The 23,569-nt window shown below is 41.7% G+C and overlaps 1 protein-coding gene and 1 pseudogene across 1 annotated transcript; both read left to right on the forward strand.

Annotated features, from left to right (window-relative positions):
- The first annotated feature begins 467 nt into the window (after positions 1–467).
- LOC101970597 (sulfotransferase 1C1) lies at positions 468–14,029 on the forward strand. Its single transcript, XM_078029802.1, has 7 exons — positions 468–648; positions 2,769–2,897; positions 7,335–7,432; positions 11,342–11,468; positions 12,383–12,477; positions 13,539–13,719; positions 13,891–14,029. Exons 1-7 carry the CDS (start codon positions 477–479, stop codon positions 14,001–14,003), a joined length of 915 nt encoding a protein of 304 aa, XP_077885928.1. The 5' UTR covers positions 468–476; the 3' UTR covers positions 14,004–14,029.
- A 7,478-nt stretch (positions 14,030–21,507) lies between these two features.
- LOC101972530 (sorting nexin-5 pseudogene) lies at positions 21,508–22,390 on the forward strand (annotated as a pseudogene).
- Positions 22,391–23,569: the final 1,179 nt, after the last annotated feature.

Consider the following 23,569-nt stretch of genomic DNA (forward strand, 5'->3'; position numbering starts at 1 on the left):
TACAGCTACTCAGACCAAACGCAGTCTATTCACCCTCTTCCAGCATGCTTCAAAGCCAGTCAACCAATGTTCTGATTCCACTCTGGCTTCTTTGTGTTAAAACCTGACCAGAGCCCTTTGCCGTGGGCTCTTCGTATCTCTGCTGGTCACTGGGGCCGCAGACAGGTAGGGTCTGAAGTGCCGACCCAAGGGAGACGATTTCCCAGATCTGTTTTCCTTCCCCATGTTCATCTCCATTGGAGATGCATCTGCATCTTTATCATTAGTACACCCTGAAATAAAGCTTTTCAAAATGCTCCAGGCTTCCACGGTTTTGACTTTTCCTACATAAATAAATATTAAAAGCAATAATAAGCTCCTATCACGCACCTCTCCTGACTCTCTCCAAAGAAAAAAATTAAGGAGTGACTGTTCTAAGTATTGGAAATGACAAAAGTATACCTTTCTTTTAAGCACTGTCGAGTCCGCATACTAAAATGTCCTTGGAGGAAATGAAAGATCTCCACCTGGAGGAAAAATACCTACAGCCAGAAACCACAGAAATCGACGGAATCCTCATGACCAAGCTGATAAGTGATAACTGGGACAAAATCTGGAATTTCCAAGCCAAATCTGATGATCTCCTCATTGCGACCTACGCGAAGGCAGGTGGGTGTGCAGAAATAGCAGCGGGTGGCATCAGCCTTAGCAAAGCAATGATATTGAAAGTGGGACTCCTGAGTTTAAAGAATACAGTGTTTCTCCAGGACTGGTTCCTGGAAAAAGTGAAACCAAGACTTAATCATGAATGCAAATTCAAGATCTCCCTCTTATTTAGGTCCTTGGTAAAGAAAGAGGTGGCCAGAATTGCAAAGGAATGAAAAAAAAATTACAAAATAACGTAAGAGCACAGAATCTAAGAAATAGTGTGGAAGTTCTTCCAGTAAATCTTGGCTGCCCAGGAGCTCCTTCTTCTCTGTTAAGGTCTCCTGAAATGAACAGTAGCCCCTATTTCTGAGATGTTCCTCCTAGGGAAAAATTGACAAGAAAATGAATGCTTTCAGCCCAGTCGATACTGGGCTAAAATAACTGTGTCTAAAACCTACGTGAGTATGGTGGAATGCATCTGGGAAAGTGGAGATGATGTCTACCAGCCTCTTATAAAATGGAGTGGATTATGTGTGTGTGGGGGGAAGGCAGAGGATACCTCAGGGTTGTGCAGAGTAGACACATAGGAAACACGGCCACCAGGAAAGACTGTGATGAAGTGACGGATGATCTCCTGCATTTTCTATATTTCTAATTCCACACAGTGTGACCAAGTGAATCAGCAAAGAACTATAAGCTGTAACCAGTTTGAAAAAAAATCTCTCAGGGACCACTTGACTCAATAAGAAAAATATTAGATATTCATAACCAGAAAGATTGCAAGAAAGTGTGCATTCACTGGAGATATTTGGAAGATGCTTCTTTCCTCATAGGTTCTGAAGCAGCCCACCTCACCAGATCTTAGTTAGTAAACTAGGGTAGGGGCTTTCAGTTTCTCAAGACTCTTCTTTCCTGACTAATTTGCTTTGGACACTTCTCTTGCCTAGTTCTGAACTTCATCCTGTATTGTTCCTCAGGAAGAAATTTCGTTTCAACTCACCTTGGAAATTATGCAGTCAACCATATCGTCCTAGTGACACTCTTTCTCTCTATTCCCCACTTCTCAATACCTCTCGACCTCCTGTGAGCCTTTCTTACACTTCCCAGCTTGGAGAATATGCCCGCCTCTCTCTTAGCTCTTGAAGTTTCCTCTACTGGTTTGCCCTGCCTCCTTAATGGAGATGCACACTCCATTCCTGCTTTGAGTCTTCATTCCAGGCCTTGTACCTTTCTTCTCAATTAGACCTACTGACCCCCACTGCAGTAAGTCAGCCTCCCTCCCATAGTTTAACTTTTGCCTACCCATATGTCCATTAATATCCCTCTTCTCTATCATTTAGAATTCAGGTTGACTACAAGTATCAGAAAACTCAAAATAACACAAAAGAAAAGTTGTCCTTATATTGGTAGTCCAATACTGAAACAGTGGCTGCACCCATCATCAGCAAACCTGACTCCTTCTAACTTCCTACTCCACCACCTTAAGATGTGGCTTTTGCTTCTATGGTCCCGTATGAATTGCTGGAGGTCCAATCATCATTCCAAAATACCACCAAAGAGGTCGGAAATAAGGAGTTAGTTTCTGTACCTTCCTTTAAAAACTGCTTCCCAGAATTTAGTGCCCTGGCCACATGTAATTGCAAGAAAGATTGAAAATGCAGCTTTTTACATAAATAGTTACAAGTCCAGCTAATATTTGAGGATCTCTTAATTTGAAAGAAAAAAAATGAATAGTAGCTAGATAATAAGCAGTCTCTGCCATATCTCCTCCAAAAAAAAAATATAAAAAGCTTGTTAAAGGAGGGACATTGGTTAATTCATCTTTACGTCTCATTACATTTGATTCAATATTTATACAACCAATCTAGGTCTATTACCTGCCAATTTCTATGCTAAATACTGAGGATACAGAGAACAGGTATTGCAACGAAGCACATCTTATGAGCAGGTGGTGACCATGAGAGTGGAGGGCACCAGTGCTCAGCGGAGGGCCCCACCCACTTTGGTTGGCACAGAGAGAAGGTGACACATGAGATGATCCTGTTCCATGTTCAGAAAAAGCAAATTTAACTGAATAATCAAGGAAAAATGGATCGAACTGTGCCATGGTGAATGGAATTGAGAATAATTGATGCTTTTAGGAACAACCTGGACACAGGAGATTGTGGACATGATCCAAAATGATGGAGATGTGCACAAGTGCCAGAGGGCCAACACCTTTGACCGGCACCCTTTCCTAGAGTGGTCTTTACCTCCACCTCTCAACTCAGGTAAGTGTGCCCAGCTGGGACCTGAGAGGTGGTCACCACCAGACAGGGTCAGTCTTCCCCTGAGGAAAGCATTTTCCCATAGGCCTCTTGGAAAGTATTTCCACATGAAACTGAGAAGGAATCTGAAGATAATCTAAGTCAGACAACTAGGGAAAAAGACTTCCAAATTCCTTTTCTAAGATGTACGATTTGGCAGCATCAGGCCCACATTCCTTCCTTAGGCTGGAGCGTCTTAGTGTAGAGGAGGCAGATGGATCCTAGATAGTCTGGATCCTAAATGTCTCCCCCTCGTCCACACAGTGAAGGCTTGACCCCCATGTGGAGCTGACAGAGGTACAGTCCCTTGGGTAGGCAGGACGTGAGCGGGAGGGGTCTAGAGCACTGGGTGTGCCCTGGAAAGAGAGGCGCCTGGGCCCTTGCTCTCTGCCTTGCCCTTCCTGTCCATGAGGTGAGCTGTTTTGTTCCACCCAACACTGTCACCATGAGACGCTGCCCCACCATAGGCCCAAAGCAAAAGGGTCAAACGGTCCTGGACTGGAACCTCTAGAACTGTGAATGGAAACAGATCTTTCCTCTTTATAAGTTGATTATCTGAAGTCTCTGTTTTCATGATGGAAAGCTGAAATAGCAGGATTGAGGAGCCATAGCACCCATTGAGCCGTATTTTTTTGGTATATAGATACTGAAATATTATTCAGCCATAAAGGAGTGAAATTCTGTCATTTGCCCCAGTGTGAATGTGACTAAAGAACATTATGTTCAGAGAGATAAGCCAGACACAGAAAGAAAAATACTGCATGTTCTTGCTCATCTGTGGGACTTAACAGTTAATTTTATAGAAATTGTAGACTACAAGTCACTAGAGCTTAGGAAGGGGGACCAGACAGAAATTGAATAATGAGCATCAAAATACAGTTAAAAGGGAAGAAAGAGTTCCAGCCTTCCATACAGCACAGTAGGTCATCTATAGTTCACAATAATTTCATTATGTATCTCATAATGAACTAGAAGAGTCCAAAGTTTCCTAGCACAAATAAATGTTCAAAAAGATCAAGATGCTAATTACTTGGACTTGATGATTACACATTGCATACATGTTACATTGTCACAGTGCCCCGTAAGAATATATGATTTTGTGTTGATCATGTGTCAGTTGTTTTTCACATGTTTTGAAAACCCATGTTCCTGTGTCATTCTGCTGCCAGCTCATGACGGGAATGTCTTCAAATGTATTTTATCTAAAACCTGTCTACCAAAGAATTAAGTCGAATTTATTATATAGTAACAATATCAAAAAAGATCATTCATCACACAAAATATAATAAGAAATATAAGACACAACACTCTTGAAGAGTCTGTAATCAAGTTGAGAATAAATAACATGTTTTTATAAAGTATATAGTAATAAATGGGAGCTTTGGCAACAGAAGATAACCCAATAGTGAGAAGGCATAGACTTGGGAATCCAACAATTCTGCTAGAAATAGTGGTTGGGATTCTTGACCATGAACAAGTTATTTGGCATCTCAAAATCTAATGTTTTTTATTTGTAAAATAATGATACCTTTAATAAATACATATTATTATTTATATTTATATACTATTATTTATATAAATATAAATAATAATACCTAATAATACCAGATATTTGTTATAACATTTTCTTAATTTAATAGGGTCTTTAGCACTATAAAGCTCCTCCTTCTTCATTTCATATGAGAATTGAATCCTGCTTTATCTAATAGCATCACAATCCCTTTTTATTTTTAATTTGCATGCTTTATCTCTCTTCATTCCTTTATTTTGACCTTTATTAGTCAGTGTGTTTTAGAAAGGTCTATCCTGCATATAGTTAGATTTCCTTTTATGAGTCAATTTGAAAAACCTCAAAACTTCTAAATTTAAGAGCACTGACTCCTATTGATATGACTAATAGGTTTGGTTCTAATTATGTCAGATTCAAAAATTTCAAAATTTTGGTTCTAATTAAAAAATTCAAAATTCAAAAATTTTGGTTCTAATTATGTCAGATTTAAAAATTTCATTTGAAATTACCATGTATAATCATGTTTACTGTGTTTATATGATTTTTTCTTTTCTTTTATTAAAGTGTATGCAGGACTTTTTGTTTGGGTTTTTATTGTTTTGTTTGTTGTAGTATTTTTTTATCTTTAAGAAAATTTCTACCTTTTTGCCAGTGTTTATCTATCTATAAATTACTACCTCTAAAAATGTTAATTTTTTTTCTCTTACCTAATCTTTTACGATCTGATATGCTGGTTTCAAAGAATCCTCTGACTCCCTCATTACTTATACAAGAGCTGGTGATATCACTCAAATTTTGAGTTGCATTATTTCTACTTCATTGTAATCTATAAGATGTACACACATTATTTTACCCAGGACTTCACTTGCATTATTTTAGATCTAGTACTACACAATGTGAAATATTGCTCTTAAGTACTTTTAACAAAGTGCTCTGGGTCGTTTCTTGGTTCAATGAGAATTATTCTCGTAGATAGTGGAAGAAGGGCTCCTGTGTGCTGCATTTAGTGACTTCTTGCACACTTAATCCTTCATTCTACAACTCTTTGGCATTTAAAGCGCAGCTGCACTGTAACCAGTGAATAAAAGATGCTGGTTACAGTTCTTTCCTAAAGCCTCTTTAAAATGCTACTCCACCTTTTCCCTTGTTTGTTTGTTTTTTTATGCTATTTCTAAGAAGTCCAGCGCTAGTTGTATTCTCTCAACTTCATGAATCATTTCATCTGTTTTCTAGAGGTGCTTATCTTCAGATGTATAACTTCAGTATGTTTCAGAATTGATCATTGTAAATCCACTTCCCATGGCTCAGATGTGAATTCAAGGCCTTGTTCCAGAAAGTTGGTTCAACTTATGGACTTAAAAATCAGTTCCATCCCACTATTATTTTTTACTTCTCAGGAACTTCAATGCATGCCAGGTTTGGAACTTCCTCACCTGTCTTCTGCTTTGGACACTTTCTTTCCACTTCTTTCATTTTGTCACTGTCATTTTCTTGCTGTCCTTCACTGTCTCCTATTAAGTTTGCATTTAAAGCTTTTCTCCATTGTCTAATCATGATTTAATCTGTTTCTTGTATTCTTTTGGTTTTTTCCTATATCTTTCTTGTCTTTCTTGATTTCTACAGATCTTTTTGTACTTGTCTATCTTTTTTTTTATTTCTACTCTTATTTTTTGTAGTTCTCTTATCATATATATATATATATAATCCCCAAATTTCTGTTTCAGAATATTGAATTTAGTCTGACAGGTTGTGGCACCATGTTTTCAGGTTTGTAGTTGGTTTGGGAAAGTGTTTGGCTTTCTTTTTGTGACTTTTACAGTAATTTGGTACTAATACACTCGGTCCTTTTCCACCCATGTTCATTTTATAGACAGGCCTTAGTTTGAAAGCGCCCTCTTGCATCTGTAGTGCCTCTTCTGTGTGCTTTTCTTTGTGGATAGTGGCGGTGATGGGAAGAGGAGGAAGAACAGTCAAGAGCTGCTTTTCTTTTCATTTCCACGAGGTCTTTACTTTTTCTTCCTTCCCTCCCTTCTTTCCTTTCTCCACCATATTTCCATCTAATGCCTCCCTTTCTCCGTAGATCTGCTTCTTTGTCAGAAGGTTTGCTCTCCAGGGCGGGCACTTCTGCTTCACTTGCAAGCCTCCTCCTGAAGTTTACGTCGTGTTTCACCCATCCCAGCTGCACTCAGTGTCTTAGCACTTAGCACTGGACTTTCTCTTTCTAGGAATGATTTCGTCCAGGCCTTATTCAGTCTTGCTGGCCTTGCTCATCTCCTGTTTCTCACAGAGCTCCACCTCTGTGGCCCTCCACACCCACAGACTGATGACTTCCCATCATGGCTCCCACATTTAACGATGTGGAAAAATGACTTGATCACTAGAAAGCTCCACTTTTGAGTTAAAAATATCTTGCTGCACAGTGCCCAGTGCTGGCCCATGACAGGAACTTGCTTATAGAAGTAAAAGCTGAAAGAAAGGCTGAAACTCTAGACAGAGCTTCTAGGGCCATCGAGGTGCCCCAGTGACCTCCCTCCCCTCAGAGGAATCGGCAGCTCTTTTCCATGCGATAACAGAGACACGCAAAGAACCAAATACCCCGAGTCTTATTCTCCCTAAACTTAAACCTCCAAAGCCTCTTTGTCTGCCCACCAGGCGCACATCAGTGCTCAACAGGAGAGGAAAGCGCTGTTGCCTCCGTGTTTTGCTGTGCCTCATTAGTGTCGCGCTCTCCCAGAATGGACAGGTAGACTGTGTGGGCAAGGGCGGCAACATGGTCTACGACATCATTCTCTAAGGCACAGAGCCAGTCATGGGGTCAATGTGGTTCCCAGCGTTGGACAAAGCACTATTGGATCCATGCAGCTGATGAGAAATGTCAACTTATTTCCCAGGTCTGGACCTGGCCAATAAGATGCCTTCTCCCAGAACCCTGAAGACTCATCTACCTGTTCAGATGCTACCACCGTCCTTCTGGAGAGAGAATTCAAAAGTAAGGTTTGCTACTCTAAGTAGAAACAAGCAAAGACAGCCAAAGGAAACTGATCAGAGAACTACCTAGAACATGGCTGCAGGCCATGATACCATACCCTCCACTCTGGATCCACCTGTCTTTCCTAATACTATTTCTAGAAATACACTGGGAAATTGTTCTGATTGACAGCTAAGCCACCGTCCAAGGCAGTGGTCAATGAACAAAGCAGGCGTTTCCTGAGGAAGGTCGGTATCTTAGTTTGGGCCCTCCAACAAGCACAGGGTACGGGGGGGGGGGGCGGGGGGAGCTAGATATGCAAATATCTATTTGGGGGAAAACCTGCGGGGAGAAAGTGGAGACAAAGGAGCATGCAGAGCCATCAGATCATGATGCAGGCCTGATCCCGTGGGGCAGGTAAGGAGATCTGGGACATTCGCAATGAAGCCCTGAACAAAATGCAGCCACAGCAATGCAGATTCCCCAACCAAAGCCAACCATCAGAGAGCCCTGATCGCCTAGATAGCCCTGTCATGCTCTCTCTTTAGCTAAGAGCAGCCTTTCAGAAATGTGGCCTTTCAAGGAATATGGTGGCAAATTCAGAGTGATGCAGCTGAGTCTGTCACTTACATTCTCCACTGTCAAATCTGAAGTCCATGCTCACGTTCCTTTTCTGGCGGTTCCAATTAGATAATGTCCACTTTGGTGTTCAAAAACTATTTCTCTTCCTTTCAGGATGAGAAATCTGATTTTGTTCGCATCTAAAAACTTGGCCCACACTTAAAAAGAACATATCTCATGAAGCAAGCTTCCAGAGGGTATTATGCCTCTATGTCCTCCTTTACAAATATTTTTGACACTTCCTAATTGAAATCCCACAAATGCAGTGCACATTGACTACATTAGTGTTTCCTTTTGATATGTGCTCTACCAGTGAAACTTGAAATCAATGTAATATGGAATATAAAACAAATACCAAATTAAAATTTCCAATAGAAAGTACAATCACGTGGCAGAATCAGATGCTCATATTAACTGGACTAGAATATCTCCTTATGGGCAAGATCCTAGGGAAACCCAATTACCTGAAAGTTGCAAACAAAGTGAGTTGATGTTAGGTTTCTCACTGCCAAGATAACCACAAGCTCTTTCACTTTCTATATGAACTCAATTAGAAACCCTAAGAGTTATGTCTGTTTAGCTATAGCACTGTCCTTGGTGCCGTGTCCATATACTACATGCAATTCTGTTTTCTGGGTTTCTAGGACTCACCAATTCTTTATCTTGACCATCTCCTCTCTCCCTAAAGTACAATATTACTGAACAGCTGTTCACATTCAGAAATGCTCTCCCCTTCCTGTGAGGGGGAAAGTGGGGGCAAGACAAAATAGTATAGACAGCCATAAGACTATGCTCAGGAATTCTACCCCATTCCTGAGATTACACCCAAGCTACCTTGACTCGTGAAAATTTTTTGTTTTGTTGCCACAGATACTTCCATTCATGACATGCTAATTGTGCTGCTCAAAAACCAGTATTATTACCAGATCTTGTAGGCTTAGTGTCAGAAGATACACTAGTTCTTGGTTAGTCACCATACTAACACCTTCTTTTTGTAAACTCGGGTCTTCTAAATAATGTAGAAATATCAATGGCATTATCTCTCTTTATCCACTAAGATTTGTGGGTTAGTTGAGTAGGAAATGACTTTAGAGAACTTAGTACAAGGTTTTCATTTTAGGATGGTATAATAGGGTGAAGACTGATTGCACAAAGATATCTGCATCTATTAAACAGTACCTGGGAATGTTATTATTGCAAAATGGACCTTGTAGGTATGATAAAATTAAGGATCTTAAGATGGTATAATTATCCTGGATTATCTAGGCTCTAGATATCACCATGAAGGACTTTATAATACAGGAGAAAGCTGATCAAAGGAGGAAATAGGAAATGTGACAAATAAAGAAGTTAAGAGTGATCCAGGAGGGTGTCAGGAGGCAAAAAATGCAGTCACACTCCAGAAGTCAAACACAAGGAAATGAATTTCTCCCTAGAGCTAACAAAAAGAACCAGCTTTGCTTACACCTTGACTTTAGCCCAGTGAAATCTGACCTCCATATCTATAAAAGAATAAATCTGCATTGTTTTAAGGCACTGAATTTGTGGTGAGTTGTTTCAGCAGCAATTCAAAACTAATACAGGCCAACAAACTCTTGGAAATTGATTTAACATTGGACTACACATCTCTATCTAGCCCAAGACTCATACTGTTAGTTACTCAGGCCTTGAAAGCAAGAGCCGACATAAAAATTAAGAAATAGCTAAGAAAATATATTGATACATGGCTTTGCAGTTACCTCAATTTTTTTGGTTTCTTAATTATGTTCATGAATATTGGATGGAAATCCAACAGCAAAAAATGGGCCAGAAAAATATTTATGACAGGACTAAGAGAATAATAGGTAAAATGCAGTTGGAAATGTGTGTGTGTGTGTGTGTGTGTGTGTGTGAGAGAGAGAGAGAGAGAGAGAGAGAGAGAGAGAGAGAGAGAGAAATTCACCAAGAGGAAACTATAACTGAGTATTAGTTGTGTTGGACACAAATTCTGTTGATAAAGTGATATGCTGGGCAAAAATGCTTAAGAAAATACTGAGCTTGTATCAGTTAGCTTTGAAGTACTGTAATGAAATACCTGACACAGTTACTTGTGAAGTAAAAGGAGGACTATTTTGGCTTGAAGGTCAAATACAAGACCAGGCAGCCCACTTAGTTAGACCTCCAGTGAGGGCAATTTATGGCAAAAGTGCATATCAGAGTGAGTTTTCACATCGAGAGAGAGAGAGAGAGAGAGAGAGAGAGAGAGAGAGAGAGAGAGAGAGAGAGAGAGAGAGAAGAGGACACAGGGTCCTACAATCCCCTGTGAGAATACACCTCCAATGACCTAAGGCCTCCTCTCACCACGCTCAGTCTCTTGAAAGTCCGTAGCACGTCCAGTAATCCCACCCTCAGCACCGACTCTTTACATACGGACCTTTGGGGGACACTGCCCATCCTCACGGTGCTCTTCCTCCCCAACCCCACTGACAGCAGCAGAGGCTGGGGCAGGAGGGGGACAGCAAGACAAGAAGCCAAGGGGTCACTTTTCCTTGCCAGGACAAACCATTGCCTTTCCTTTAGGAATCAGCATCCCAGACATCACTAAAGGAAGAGTTGGCACTGTCCTTAGAGGGCCTCAATCTTATCCAGGAATAAGACGTAGCAATGATGATTTACCTATAAGCCTGGGATTCGTCTTGCAGGAATGGGACGATAAGCTCATTGCTTTGGCTCCTTCCACTTTATAATTTAGATTTCTTGTTTATCAAGATCCAAGGAGAACCTCTCCTCCACATGTTATGACCCTCAAGTTCAAATACTGAAATTCTAAACCTCAAAGTAATGGTTTTAAGAATGGGGGTGCGTTCGTAGATGATTAGGTCCTTAGGTCCTAAAACATGGTCATCTGTGAGGAAGCAAGACCTGATCAGGCAATCGAACCTCTAGAACTGTGAGAAATAACTTTCTAGTTTTTATATGACACCCAGTCTCTGGTATTTCGTTAGAGCACCCTGAATGGATGAATCCAAGTTAAGTTAGGATGAGTGCAGTATTTATGTGCAAACCAGGATAATTCTAGGATTTTTTTTTTTAAAAAAAGAGGTACTCAGTAGTAATACAAAGACTACCAGCCACAAATCAGAACGATTTCTAGGCAGACTGGAAGAGATGATCACTCTGTAGAAAACATATGTACGTTCTATTTCTCCAATAGGATCATCCAAGATTCTCAAAACAGCTTTCTAAAAACAACAACCTCAGCACTAAATGGTGATGATTTTCTATCTTGCTTACTCTCTGCCTCTCTCTCCCTTTTCTGGATGATTCCAGATTATCTATGTAGCCAGAAATGCCAAGGACTGTCTGGTGTCCTACTATCATTTCTCAAGAATGAATTCAATGGTGCCTGACCCTGGTACGTGGGAGGAATACATCGAAACATTCAAAGATGGGAAAGGTAAGTGGAAGGAAACTGTGGGATCCTGTTTTCTCACTCACTCAGCTGTTGACATCAGAAAAGAAGAGTCTTCGCTGAATTGATTCTGTCAAGGTCAGGCAAGGAAGTAGATGTCAAGAATGAGGTTTCCCCGGAGATGTCAGCAAGTAGACTATCACAGTGCTGTGGGCAGAGTTGGGGAAATCAGTGAAGAATTCCTGAAGGAGCCACAGTTGCCTGCAGATAGGAGAGGTGCCCTTCCCAGGAGCTGAGGCCTTCGGTGGAGGGAGCAATCAACAAAGTGAGCCAACTGGGGGGCATCCGTGAAATAAATGTATTGTTCTTCCTCTCCTCCTGCTTGCCAAAGCCTCCCAATGCTTCTTGAGGTAAAGTCCACCTGTAATTCTGAGGGAAAAGGAGCCCCTGGTGGCAGGTTGTGCAGGTCAACTTGCACAGTGCCTGGTGATGTAGACAAAGACGCGAGGTAAAGGAGGGTTCACCCCGCAATCTTCTCTCCCTCCCATTCACCATCACTGACACCAAAGATGCCCAAAGAGCAGGTCATTAGAGACGCTTTAAAATAAAAGCCTTTTTTTTTTTTCAAAATCAGCATGCTGGAAACGATATTTATTGATCCAGGCAACTGGTGGTGATGCAAGGAAAAGATTTTTATTCCCTGGCCATAGACCATGTTTTGTGGAAAACTAAGTTCAACTAAGTTTCCCGGGAAATATCACCCAGGGAATTCAGAATATTTTCCACATCTTCCAAAATACTTTCAAAGGACAAGTTTTCTGTCTTGTGCAATAAGAATCCTTCTGCGCAGTATCGTTGTATTTTGGTTGTATTTAGTAACTGTCCTCTTTTATTTGATAAGTCATGCTCATTTGGTAAGTTTCATGTTGACATTGATGTCCCTTCTCTCTCCTCCTCAGTGCTGTGGGGCTCCTGGTATGACCACGTCAAGGGATGGTGGGATGTGAAGGACCAGCACCGCATCCTCTACCTCTTCTATGAGGACATGAAGGAGGTGAGGGGCAATATGATCTCATCATGTCCTCCCAGTTCCTGGGATGTGGGGGCACAGAAGAACCTCTCCATGGCACTCTTTAGGTTTTCTCCTCAGCTCTAAACACGATTTTTGTCTTCAGAATTACCTTGACTTTTGTTCACACTTCCCAGAAGACCCTTCTTCCTCTGGAAATAGCCTGCGCCTTCTAGCCAGATCACCTTGTTGAGTCCTGATACACAGGAGCCATGTTTCTTTACCTACAAAATCACATCATCTCTATCTCATGAGATCATTGTGAAGATTTGTGCAATCTTAATGATCAAGTGTGCATAGTTCTGTTCAAGAAATCGACTTCCTTCTCTCTCCTGTGCCCTCATCACTACTTGAGGTCTAGTCCATAGGATTAGTGTCACACATGAGGACAGTGGACTGATCACTGTGGATGAGTGGATTCAATCCTTGTGAGTCTGGATTAATGTCCTTGAATTACAAAACTACCACCTATGACCATGCTAAGAAGTTCTCTAAAATTGAATCTAAAGCTATAACTCCTTTTTTTGCAACTTTTTCAATCAGAAAAAAGCAAGGTATAAACATGTTCATTTCTGGGTAAATTGGATATCCCTTTTACTCATCCTTTTATTAGCCTTCTATTAAACTCATAGACCACTTGCTGCCAATTCTTATAGCCCAGAGACTAGAGTTGATTATCATACTGACCAACTCTATCTGTTCTCACTATGCCTTCCCTGATCTTCTCCTTCTCTTGAGGTCTCCTGGTGCTCTCTCTGGGTGCAGGAAGCACATTCCTTCTCCACCAGAACCTCAATTGGTCATTTTATACCCAATTTCCTTCTTGCAGGGTAATTTCCTTGATGATGGAAATAGTCCCAATCTTCTGTTGCTGCACATCTGGGGTAGTACAGTGCCTTTCACTAGGAACACTGGAGAATATTTGTTGAATATGTTGAATGAATCCCTTAACACATCTCTTTAGAAATGCAGTTAATCTAAACAGAATATCATCCCTAATGGAAGACCCCAAAATATTTGTTTTTGTGTCATTGTTCTACATACAGGACCCAAAGAGGGAGATTGAGAAGATACTGAAGTTCCTGGAGAAAGACGTAACGGAGGAAGTTCTGAATAAAATCATCTATCATACCTCATTTGATGTCATGAAGCAAAACCCAATGGCCAACTATACTACTCTACCCAGCAGCATCATGGACCACTCCATCTCCCCTTTTATGAGGAAAGGTAGTTGAGACACATGTCCTAAGCTGTAATTCTCACGTCTCCTTGGATTTTCCCATTAGTGTTTGCTGCTGCGTGGCTTATTCTTGCCAGCAGCACCACTGTACAACCTGGGTGGACACTCAATTCTCCCTGGACTCCTGCAGCAGTCACTGAGACTTTGCCTTGTTTCAGGGATGCCTGGTGACTGGAAGAACTACTTCACTGTGGCCCAAAATGAAGAATTTGACAAGGACTACCAGAAGAAGATGGCAGGGAGCACTCTGACCTTTCGCACAGAGATCTGAGAGCTGCGGTGGGGGAGGTGGGGTGCTGCCCCAGACGTTATTACTAGATTGTACCCTCTTAAGCCCCGTGATACTTAAAGGCATTCTTCCTCCCATCCTGAGTCATGCCACGCTATCTGTAGATCCTGTACTACTATCATCATACTTCATTAAAACACAGTCAAATCCTGGGTAGAAAGTTTTAAATTAGTTACCTGGTCCTTGGTGCGGACTCCTGCCTCATGAAAATTTACTCTGTACTAAGGCAAAATAAATACACCTTCACTCCATCACTTGTCTACAGCTATCTGGTTTCTCAAAGAGAAAACAAAAGAGGTAAACAAATAAGAACAGAATTTCCGCTCAAGAGGAATTTAAAAATAAAGCAAAGGGAATGAGAAGTCCCAGGGAGAATGTGAAGAACTATTGTTTTATTCTAAACATTGGTCTTGGTCCACTTTGTGATGCCATAACTGACATGGATGATTTATAAAGAACAGAGATTTGTTTCTGAAAATTCTGAAGCGTAGGGATTTCAAAGTTGAAGGGTTCACCTCTGGCAAGGACTTTCTTGATGGATCATTCCATGGTGGAAAGTGTGATGGTAAGGAAGGATCAGGGGTGGGGGCTTATCCTTTCATTAGGAACTCACTCCCCCCCCATTCACTCCTCTGGTGATGCCTTAATGACCTCATCACCTCTTAGGAGGGTCTTCCTCTCGACAGTGTTGCGATGGAGACTGAGTATCTAACACAAGGTTGAGGGACATGTTAAAAACAGTGATGGTCAAGAGTGAGAAAAATGATGGCACAACTCTAATATTAGACCATGAGATACAGAGGATAGCATGAAGAGTGGGATCCAGTGAGCTGGTGTTGAAACCGTCTAAAGACCAAAGAGAAAGGCCACTGCTGGGCATTGGAGCAAATGCTGAAAACAGAGGATAATCCAGAACCTGAGCCAACCTCTGTGACCAGAGTAAGGCTGGAAAGCAGAAAGAGATTTGATATTTCAGATGAACTTCCTAGAAAAAAGAACTATAAATTCACCTAGGAAAAATAAAATGAAATATCCAGTCCCTTGTACATTTTCAGAAAGATTTGAATCTTATATCTCTGGGGGAAAATATCACTTTTCATACTTCTTGAATAGAAGGCTTCTAGCAAAATTGTCCTTACGGTCAAGTTAATCATAAAATCGTGTTCTGTTTTCTCCTTTTCTTTAAAATCTGTCTCACAAAAATGTCTGCCATCATTTGCACAAGGTATTCAAACATATGCATTATTTTTACAGAATGTTAGCAAAATGCATTTTGTGTGAGGGGTGATTTCCTATACCACTAAACAAATGATAAAGAAAATTATCTCCACCCAAGAACAAATGAAGCCCTATCTGTGTTCTTTCCTCTTTCCACTTTCTAAGGGAAGCAAATCATTAACCACACGACAAACAATCCAGTGCTGTGGTCGTTGTGCAGTGTGGACCAGCGTGAAGGCCTTCAGTTCACATACCAGGAACTTCCTGAAACTTCCCACAGAAAGCACATAATCCTTCCCTTCTCAATGTCATGCGGGCTGGTCATATAAGAGGTATTAAAATATGAGCAATATGTCTGGAGTTTTCAACTAGGCAAAACCTACCTTACTTTTTTGAAAATTGTAAAAATTTTTTTACTTTTATTTTTGTAAAAATGAATTCCACTCTCCTAGTTCTCAAAAATTTCAATTAAAGTATTTCTGAACTTCTTTCTTTAAAGCTCTGTTATGCCCTTCTAATAATAGTCTAGGTGCTACAAAGAATATTATCTGGCTTCCATGTTGCACTCCTGTAACCCCAGTGATTTGGGAGCCTGAGGCATGAGGATTGAGAGTTCAAGGTCAGCTTCAGTATCTTAATGAGATTCTCAGCAATTTAGTAAAACCCTGTATAAAAATACAAAAAAAAGGGACTGGGTATGTAACTAAGTGGTCAAGCGTATCTTGGTTAATCTCTAGTACCAACAGAAAAGAATAATTAGTGGTTTAATTTAGTTTTTAAATATCTGTGGTCCCAACCCTATAGAATAACGATGATAGAGGCAAGGAACGTCCACATGGCCTTCCTAACCTGACATGCTCAACGTTCATGGGCACTTTCACAAACACCTTTATTCTAATGAGACACACACACACACACACACACACACACACACACACACACACACACCCCTAAATGAATCAGTCATGGAAGATCAAATTGTAAATAGTTATGGAAAAATTACTTGGTAACTATTCACTTACAATAAGTTTGATCAAAAAATTAGAAATAGAATTAGGAGAGCCAGAAATATTTCACTATTCAACAACCTCACTTTTTAGATGAGAAAACCAAGAGAGAGAGAGAGAGAGAGAGAGAGAGAGAGAGAGAGAGACACTATGTTGGATGCAGTGGAATAAGGATTCCTCCAGTCTCTAGCTAGTGTTCCATCCCCTCCTCACTATAAAACCATAGATTTGGGCTGGGGATGTGGCTTAAGCAGTAATGCACTTGCCTGGCATGTGCCGGGTGCTGGGTTTGATCCTCAGCACCACATAAAAATAAAATAAAGATGTTGTGTTCACTGAAAACTAAAAAATAAATATTAAAAAATTCTCTCTCTCTCTCTCTCTCTCTCTCTCTAAAAAAAAAAAAAAAAAAAACCACACACCATAGATTAAAAATGCCTTAAGCTTAGAAGGCTGAAGCAGAAAGATTGCAAGTTCAAAGACAGCGTCATCAACTTAGCAAGGCCCGGAACAACTTATTAAGACCCTGTCTCAAAATAAAAATAAAATAAAAATGGTTGGAGATTTTTCTCAGTGGTTAAGCACCCCTGGATTTAATCTCTAGTACCAAAAGAAAAGTACCTTCTCTTCAGACAACATTTTTTAGTTCTTTGATTCTACTTAGCACTTAGAAGAGCACTACCACAATTTAACTGCTCTTTGGATCCTTCCTTATCATGTAACAAATCCCGAAACCTAGCAAGCTGGCTTTATTCCATGATTAATCCTTGAATTTCCCTGACTCCCAAACCCACCTTGGCTTCCATTTAATTAACTATAAAGTCTCTTCATTAAAATCATCAACCATTTCATATTTCATCTTCATCATAACCAAAGCAAAAAGAAGGGTCCTTGTTTTTTCTGAGTATCTTGGTATCCCTCTTGGAAACCTCTTCTTCCTGGGAAATCTACCTGTGCACTGGGCTGCCTCTGGCCTTGTACCGGCATTGCCTCATGTTAGCCAACATTCTTGTCTTTTTTTTTCTTTATTTAAACAGCCATTTTATAAATTAATATGTATATAATGTAATTCATATGTATACATTACAATGCATGTTTTTGACAGGTATATACTCTATTGTCTTTGTTGTTGTTAGATACACATGATGGTAGAGCACATTTTGACATATTATACCTACATGGAGTACGACTCATTCCAACTAGGCTCTCGTTCTGTGGCTGTCCATAATGTGGCATGGCACTGGTAGTGTATTTGTTGAACTCACGGAAGTATGTCTGTACCAACCACCCACACACCCTGAAGAGCAGAAGTCTTGGGTTGCATAAATGTCCACCTGCCTGGAGTGAACATCACTGATTCGCCTCATCTGAGCCTTACGTAAAGAGACAAAATGATAAAAATATATCCAGAACATGGTTCCTTCTCCTCTGCCCCAGAGAGGCAGTGTGGCTCAAGCTGCATTTCTGGTGCCATCTAACTGGGACTTCTCTGAGAGGTGAACAGACATCCTCCAGATCCATATTTATGAAGGTAGAAGTCCTGCTTTAGGATCACCTGGAAGTCCCCAAATCTAGATGCTCTAAGAACTTTCCAATCTCTTTCCCAAAGAGCACTGAGGAGACCTCCTTCAAAATAGGAGGCTATCACCAGAGAGGGGGTTGCATCTGTGTGAGGCTGACGAGGGGGAAACACCCAACTGTCCAGCAAAGATGAAGGTCCAGGTTACCGGATCTGCTGAGCTCCTGAGGCGGGAGCTCCTCCTCCACTCAGCTCCCCAGGGGACAACCCCTTGGGAAATGGTCTACATGACATAGGAGTAGGGAGGTGGACACAGAAGAGACCCATGGTCAATGTGGTCATGCTGGCAAGAACTCTAAAGACAAGGTGATGTTTTCAAGTCATTAGCAGGAACGTGGCCTCCATCTAGAAGAGGAAGGGAATCAAGAAGAGTTCCGAGTACTTAGCTCTGCATGCATCAGGTCATCCCCGGTGAACCACTGGATTGTGAAATGTCGTGGGGAACAAGTTTCCAAGGAGAAGTCACGGATGGCACCCCCCAGAGTGATCAGGCCCATATCCAGAGTTTCAGAGGAAAAACTGAACTGACTAACTAGCGCTTGGCCTGCCAAGGCTGAAAATTCCAGAATCCATCATGTCTAACCAGGGGCCGCTGTCTGCCTCACTCAACTCTGAGGTGATGAAGAACATCCCCAACCACCAGGTGTGAGCAGCAGGGCATAATGAACCGTGCAGGTGAGGGGACAGCAGGCCAGTTCGCCTCCCTCCAGAGGGTCTGTGAACAGGGCTGTCCCTGCGGGAAGCCACCATGAGATGCATGAGGACCTTTGTAGCACAGAAGCCAGCGAGGGGGTACCAATCCCTGCTATCAAGATCGCCCTTTGCAAGTGGACTCCCCCTCCATCTGCCAAAAGGTCCCCAAGCATCACCAGAGATGGCATGACCCTTTAGGAACTGAGCAACCTGCCTGCCCCTACCTTTATCCTGTTTTGGTGAAGAATTTTCTATCAAAAATCTCTGATGTTTTCTGATATAAATAGATCAAGCGTGGGCTCCCTTCTTTGTTAGAAGCTAAACCCGTCTGGTCAGCTTGGCCCATGGCTGCCCTCACTCTGAAACTACTTTTCTGTGTCCTGTGGTCATCTCGTAGGAGTACGACTTAGCTTTGGTTCCTCAGCCAGCCCATGCTTCTGGAGGGAACTATTCCCGCGCCCTGGCAGGACGTGGGCGAAAAGTTCAGATGCCCCTCCCAGCAGCCCACATGTTTGTGAGCCCAGGACTCCTGTCCGGGCCTCAGGGAGGAGGAAGGGGGCATTGTTGGGACATCAGGTCACAGTCTGCTTGTAATCCTGCAGGAAACTGCAACCGGCCACAGGCTCTTTATGAGGAGCCTTCTCACAGCTTCAGGAAGCCACGGCAAACTCTGTGTGGAGCTGGGCTCCCAGAAGCAGACCCTGGCAGTGAGATTTGGGTGCAAGTTCTTCAAGAGAGGATCATCAGGGAGTAGGGAGACCACATGGAAGCCAAGCAGGATGTGGGCTCCATAAGTCCCTGCCTCAGCCTGATCTCAGCCTGTTCCAGGTAACATCCCTCCTGGAGGCAGGAACTGGGCTTCCTATTTACACATCAACCCAAGAGCCACAGGGAGGCTCTCGGAGTCTCACAGCACAGTGAATCAGTTCAAAGGACTGCACTCTGAAGGAGTCCAGGCCCAGGCTGCAGAGTGAAGAGCCAGACTGGGAGATGAGGCGGACTATTGGGGTTGGGGATTCACATGCATCTGAAAGAGCACCAGCAGCATAATTCCATCTATAGTGAGAATTAACCCTTTTCTGCAACCCACATGAACAGTACAGCTCTATATGGGCACCATGAAGACCCCTGAACTCCACATGACCACAGAGCATCCTTGTGAAGCCAGAGTCTTGGTAGTCAAAGGAATATAGGTTACACATGGGGGCTGGTCATACTGAGGCACAGCAGAAGCAGCACATGTGAGATTGACCTGCCAGCCCGGAGTTGTGAATTCCTTTTTGCCATACAAGCTGGAAGAACCACAGGTGATTTCCACTTGCTGTTCAGGAGAGCAAAGTTTCCTTGAGTGCTCTTGTTGTTGATATCCAATTTTTTAAATACTATGATATAAAGCTTAAAATGCTTAAATACTATGGTATAAAGGCAAAATGTCTCATGTTAATAAATGGGAAGGAAGAATATAAACACAATATATAGAGAGGGGAGAAAACACAAACATACACAATGACAGTCCTCAATTGTGTTAACTGATCATGTATCTAGGGGAATTGGTTCTAGGATTCCTCCATGGATACCTGAGTCCATGGATGTTCAATTCTCTTACATCAATGCTGCAGTATTTGCCTATAAACTACATACTCCTGTATGCTTTAAGTCGATTCTAGTGACAGTGCACTGTAAATGACTGGCAAACTGTATGGTCTATGGAATAATGACAAAAAGTAGTCAGTACATATTCAGTATAGACACAATTTTCAGTCTACGTTTGTTTAATCTGAAGATGCAGAGACTGTGGACATGGAGGGCCACCTGTACCTTGTTTCACTACCCATTTCATATTCTTTTTTTGTCTCCATAAAAAGCTCAGCAGATCTTTACCTGGTGTGTGGAAAGGGACCTAAACATTCATCCCTAAGTGTCTTAAGTCTGAATTGAAGTGTTATAATTCCCATTGGTGTCCACAGGTCATGACAATACTACCAGAATTCCATTCTGATTCATGTTTGCAGAGTATAATGATACCAAGAGAAAATCTAGGAGATCTGCTGTGTCCTGGACTTGCTCTTCCTTGCCTCCATCGTAGTCTGTGGGGCCACGGGCATTCAGGGCGATACATCATGTACGGTACTTGCACCATCAGGGACTGCCCAATCCAATCTCATATGTACCTCTTCCACTCATTGACAGTGCTGCACTGCACATGCCACCTAATAACTTGGGGGGGGGCAGGTTATAGCAGTTTGTGAGGGCAGCTGAGGTCACATGGTAACCTGGTGGCCCATAGTTAAATGTTCAGTCTCTATGAAAGTCTGGTAGCAGGCTAAGATCTATCTCTAACATGGGGATAGTTCTCTGAGGGTGATTACAGTGATTTGCTCAAAAATCCTGAAGGCCTGAGTGATGATTCACCTATGCCTGATGCCTGAGTCTCTTCACAGCATCGATATCACAAGCACCATCCAAGCACCACTGTATCTGGTGGATCGTGTGGCAAGGCAGACTACACATACCGCTCTGGGCCTCCCTCAACACAGAAGCTTTGTGGTCAACAATATAGGGACTGTTCTCTGTCAACATGCCCCTCACTGGAAGAGCATCAGTGTGCTCTCCATGTCGCAGTCCTCTGGTCAGTGGACTCTGCGTGGTGCTGAGTAAGGCCAGGCAGCATCTGCTCTAGAGCTGCATTGCCAAGACCATGGTTCCTGCAACAGCAGGAGGACCGTGCAACCTGAGGTCTGTGTCTGTGCACCTGAATGTTGATCCCTCACTTCAGACTGACACACCTGATGCACTCAGTGACAGAGATAAGGTTGAGTAGGCAGTCACACCAAGACTCCACAGCCCACATTTCAGAGCCCAGAGTTTTCTGTCACCAGGTGACATTGAAACTTTGAGTGGCTACATGATACTCTATTGAAGCCACAGACAAGGCTTATTATTCCTCCTGCTCCTACAAAACCAGATTTCAACTGTCCTCAAAAAAAAGATGCAGAAACTGGCCGAGGGTGAAGGGCCTATGACCAAAGAAGAATTTGCAAAGATGAAGCAATGACTGGAAGCTTTGATCTTGCTGTCTTTAAGAAGACTATGTCCTCTCATGAAGTATTTCTTCAGTAGCTTTCTTCTCATTCTGTTCTCAGTAAATCACAACTTTCATGTTTTCCTGGAATACGATCAGGATCTTAGTGTTCGGTGGAAAAAAGAGATGTTTGGTGGCTTCTTTAACAGTGTGGTGAAAAGTGCTGATGAAGTTCTTTTTCCTGCAGTTAAGGAGGATGACTTCTTGGAGCAAGAGGACTTTCTTATTTACTATTCCCACAGGACCAAGGATTCCTGTCCTAAAGCAGACAGAATGACCAGATCTCATACAAATGTTGCTGATGACTATAGTCACACTGCAGCCAGCTTGCACAGCCTGGCTTTAGGTAAACCCACGATCGTCAAAAATACCTATTGAAGTTGCTGAACAATTTGAAAACCTTATGAAAGTGGAGGGTAGAGTCTTATCAGATGAAGATTTAAAGTTGTCAGAGCTTCTCCAATATTACATGCTCATAGAGGCTGCAAAGGGTCTCTTATACAGAGGCACCAAAGGCTTCATCAACTAGAGAACTCAAACAAAGCTCTGGATAAGGCCCAGTTAAAAAGCAAAGGTGTCAGGTTGGCTGAGGAACACCAGCAGAAATGCTAAGAGAAATTAGAACAGCTTTCTGAATCTGCAAAAGAAGAGCTTAAAAATTTCAAACAGAAGACAGTGGCAGCATTTAGAAAGAACCTAATTGAGGTGTCTGAACTGAAAATAAAGCATGCTGGAAACTATGTCTCCTCTTGCAAAACTGCATTGAGTTGAGTTGTTCAAGAACAACTAATCTACCTTTTCTCTGAAGGAAACGAATGTGAAAACTGCATCACTTAAATCATTACTGTAAAGTATGATTAGCTATGACTTTAAAATTATGTGAATAAATATTCTGATTTCTAAAAATCTTAACACTTAACCATGTTGGTTTAAAAATATGTATTTTTTATTTTTTAAAATATTTATTCTTAAGTTTTAGGTGGACACATTATCTTTATTTTACATTTATGTCGTGCTGAGAATCGAACCCTGTGCCCTGTTCATGCTAGGCAAGCACTCTACCACTGAGCCACAACCCCAGCCCTTAATTTTTTTAATATTTATTTCTGATTTGTAGTTGGACACAATATCTTTATTTTATTTATTTATTCTTATCTGGTGCTGAGGAGAGATCCCAGGGCCTCACACATGCTGGGCGAGCCCTCTACCACTGAGCCACAATCCCAGCCCCTAAAAACATTTTTTTTTGCATGTTACTTGGACATAAGTAATCTTTTCCTTATGCATTTAATACCTCAAAATGGGCAGAATCTAAATACTGGATTCTCATGTAGTTTGTCTTTGGTCACTTAAGAAAAGGTGTAGAAGACACGTGTCTTCTGGAAGTGAGTAGACACAAGCACCAGGCCCATGTCCGTTTCCCTAGTTCATGTGCCCATGTCCCCACACACTGATGATGTCAGAGGTTTCCGTTCAACAAATCAGAACAGGTACTTGTTACAGCTAGAAGATATTCCATTCCTTCATTAGATGTTTCTTTTTTATTTTCTCCTTGTTACTCTCATGGTTCTTGAGTCACCTCAAGTTTTGTATAATAACAAAGGCTAGAAGTATACAATAAAATAACACAGCATACTTCAAAAAATACATGGACTGGTATAACTCACCAAAATAAAAAATATGATGCCTTCAAAAATCTCAAGAGCTCCACTCAGCATTTTCCCTCTATTGTTTGGCTGTAAGAGAGCAGCAAATGACCCTTTACCTTAGAAGGGGTACCTCAACAGGCCTCATATCACCAGACACTTAGCTGTGCTCTGAATTTTTTAGCAGGAAGATCTGAATTTTGATTAGAATTATTTCCTACCTTCTCACATGGAACTGTCTTAAAATGTATGAAATAGTGTCTTTTCACTAGGTCCAACCAACAGAATGGACCAGCATAACATCATGTGGAAGGGAAAGGGGA

This window comes from Ictidomys tridecemlineatus, chromosome 12 (genome assembly GCF_052094955.1).
Source record: "Ictidomys tridecemlineatus isolate mIctTri1 chromosome 12, mIctTri1.hap1, whole genome shotgun sequence".
In the NCBI taxonomy this organism is placed as follows: domain Eukaryota; kingdom Metazoa; phylum Chordata; class Mammalia; order Rodentia; family Sciuridae; genus Ictidomys; species Ictidomys tridecemlineatus.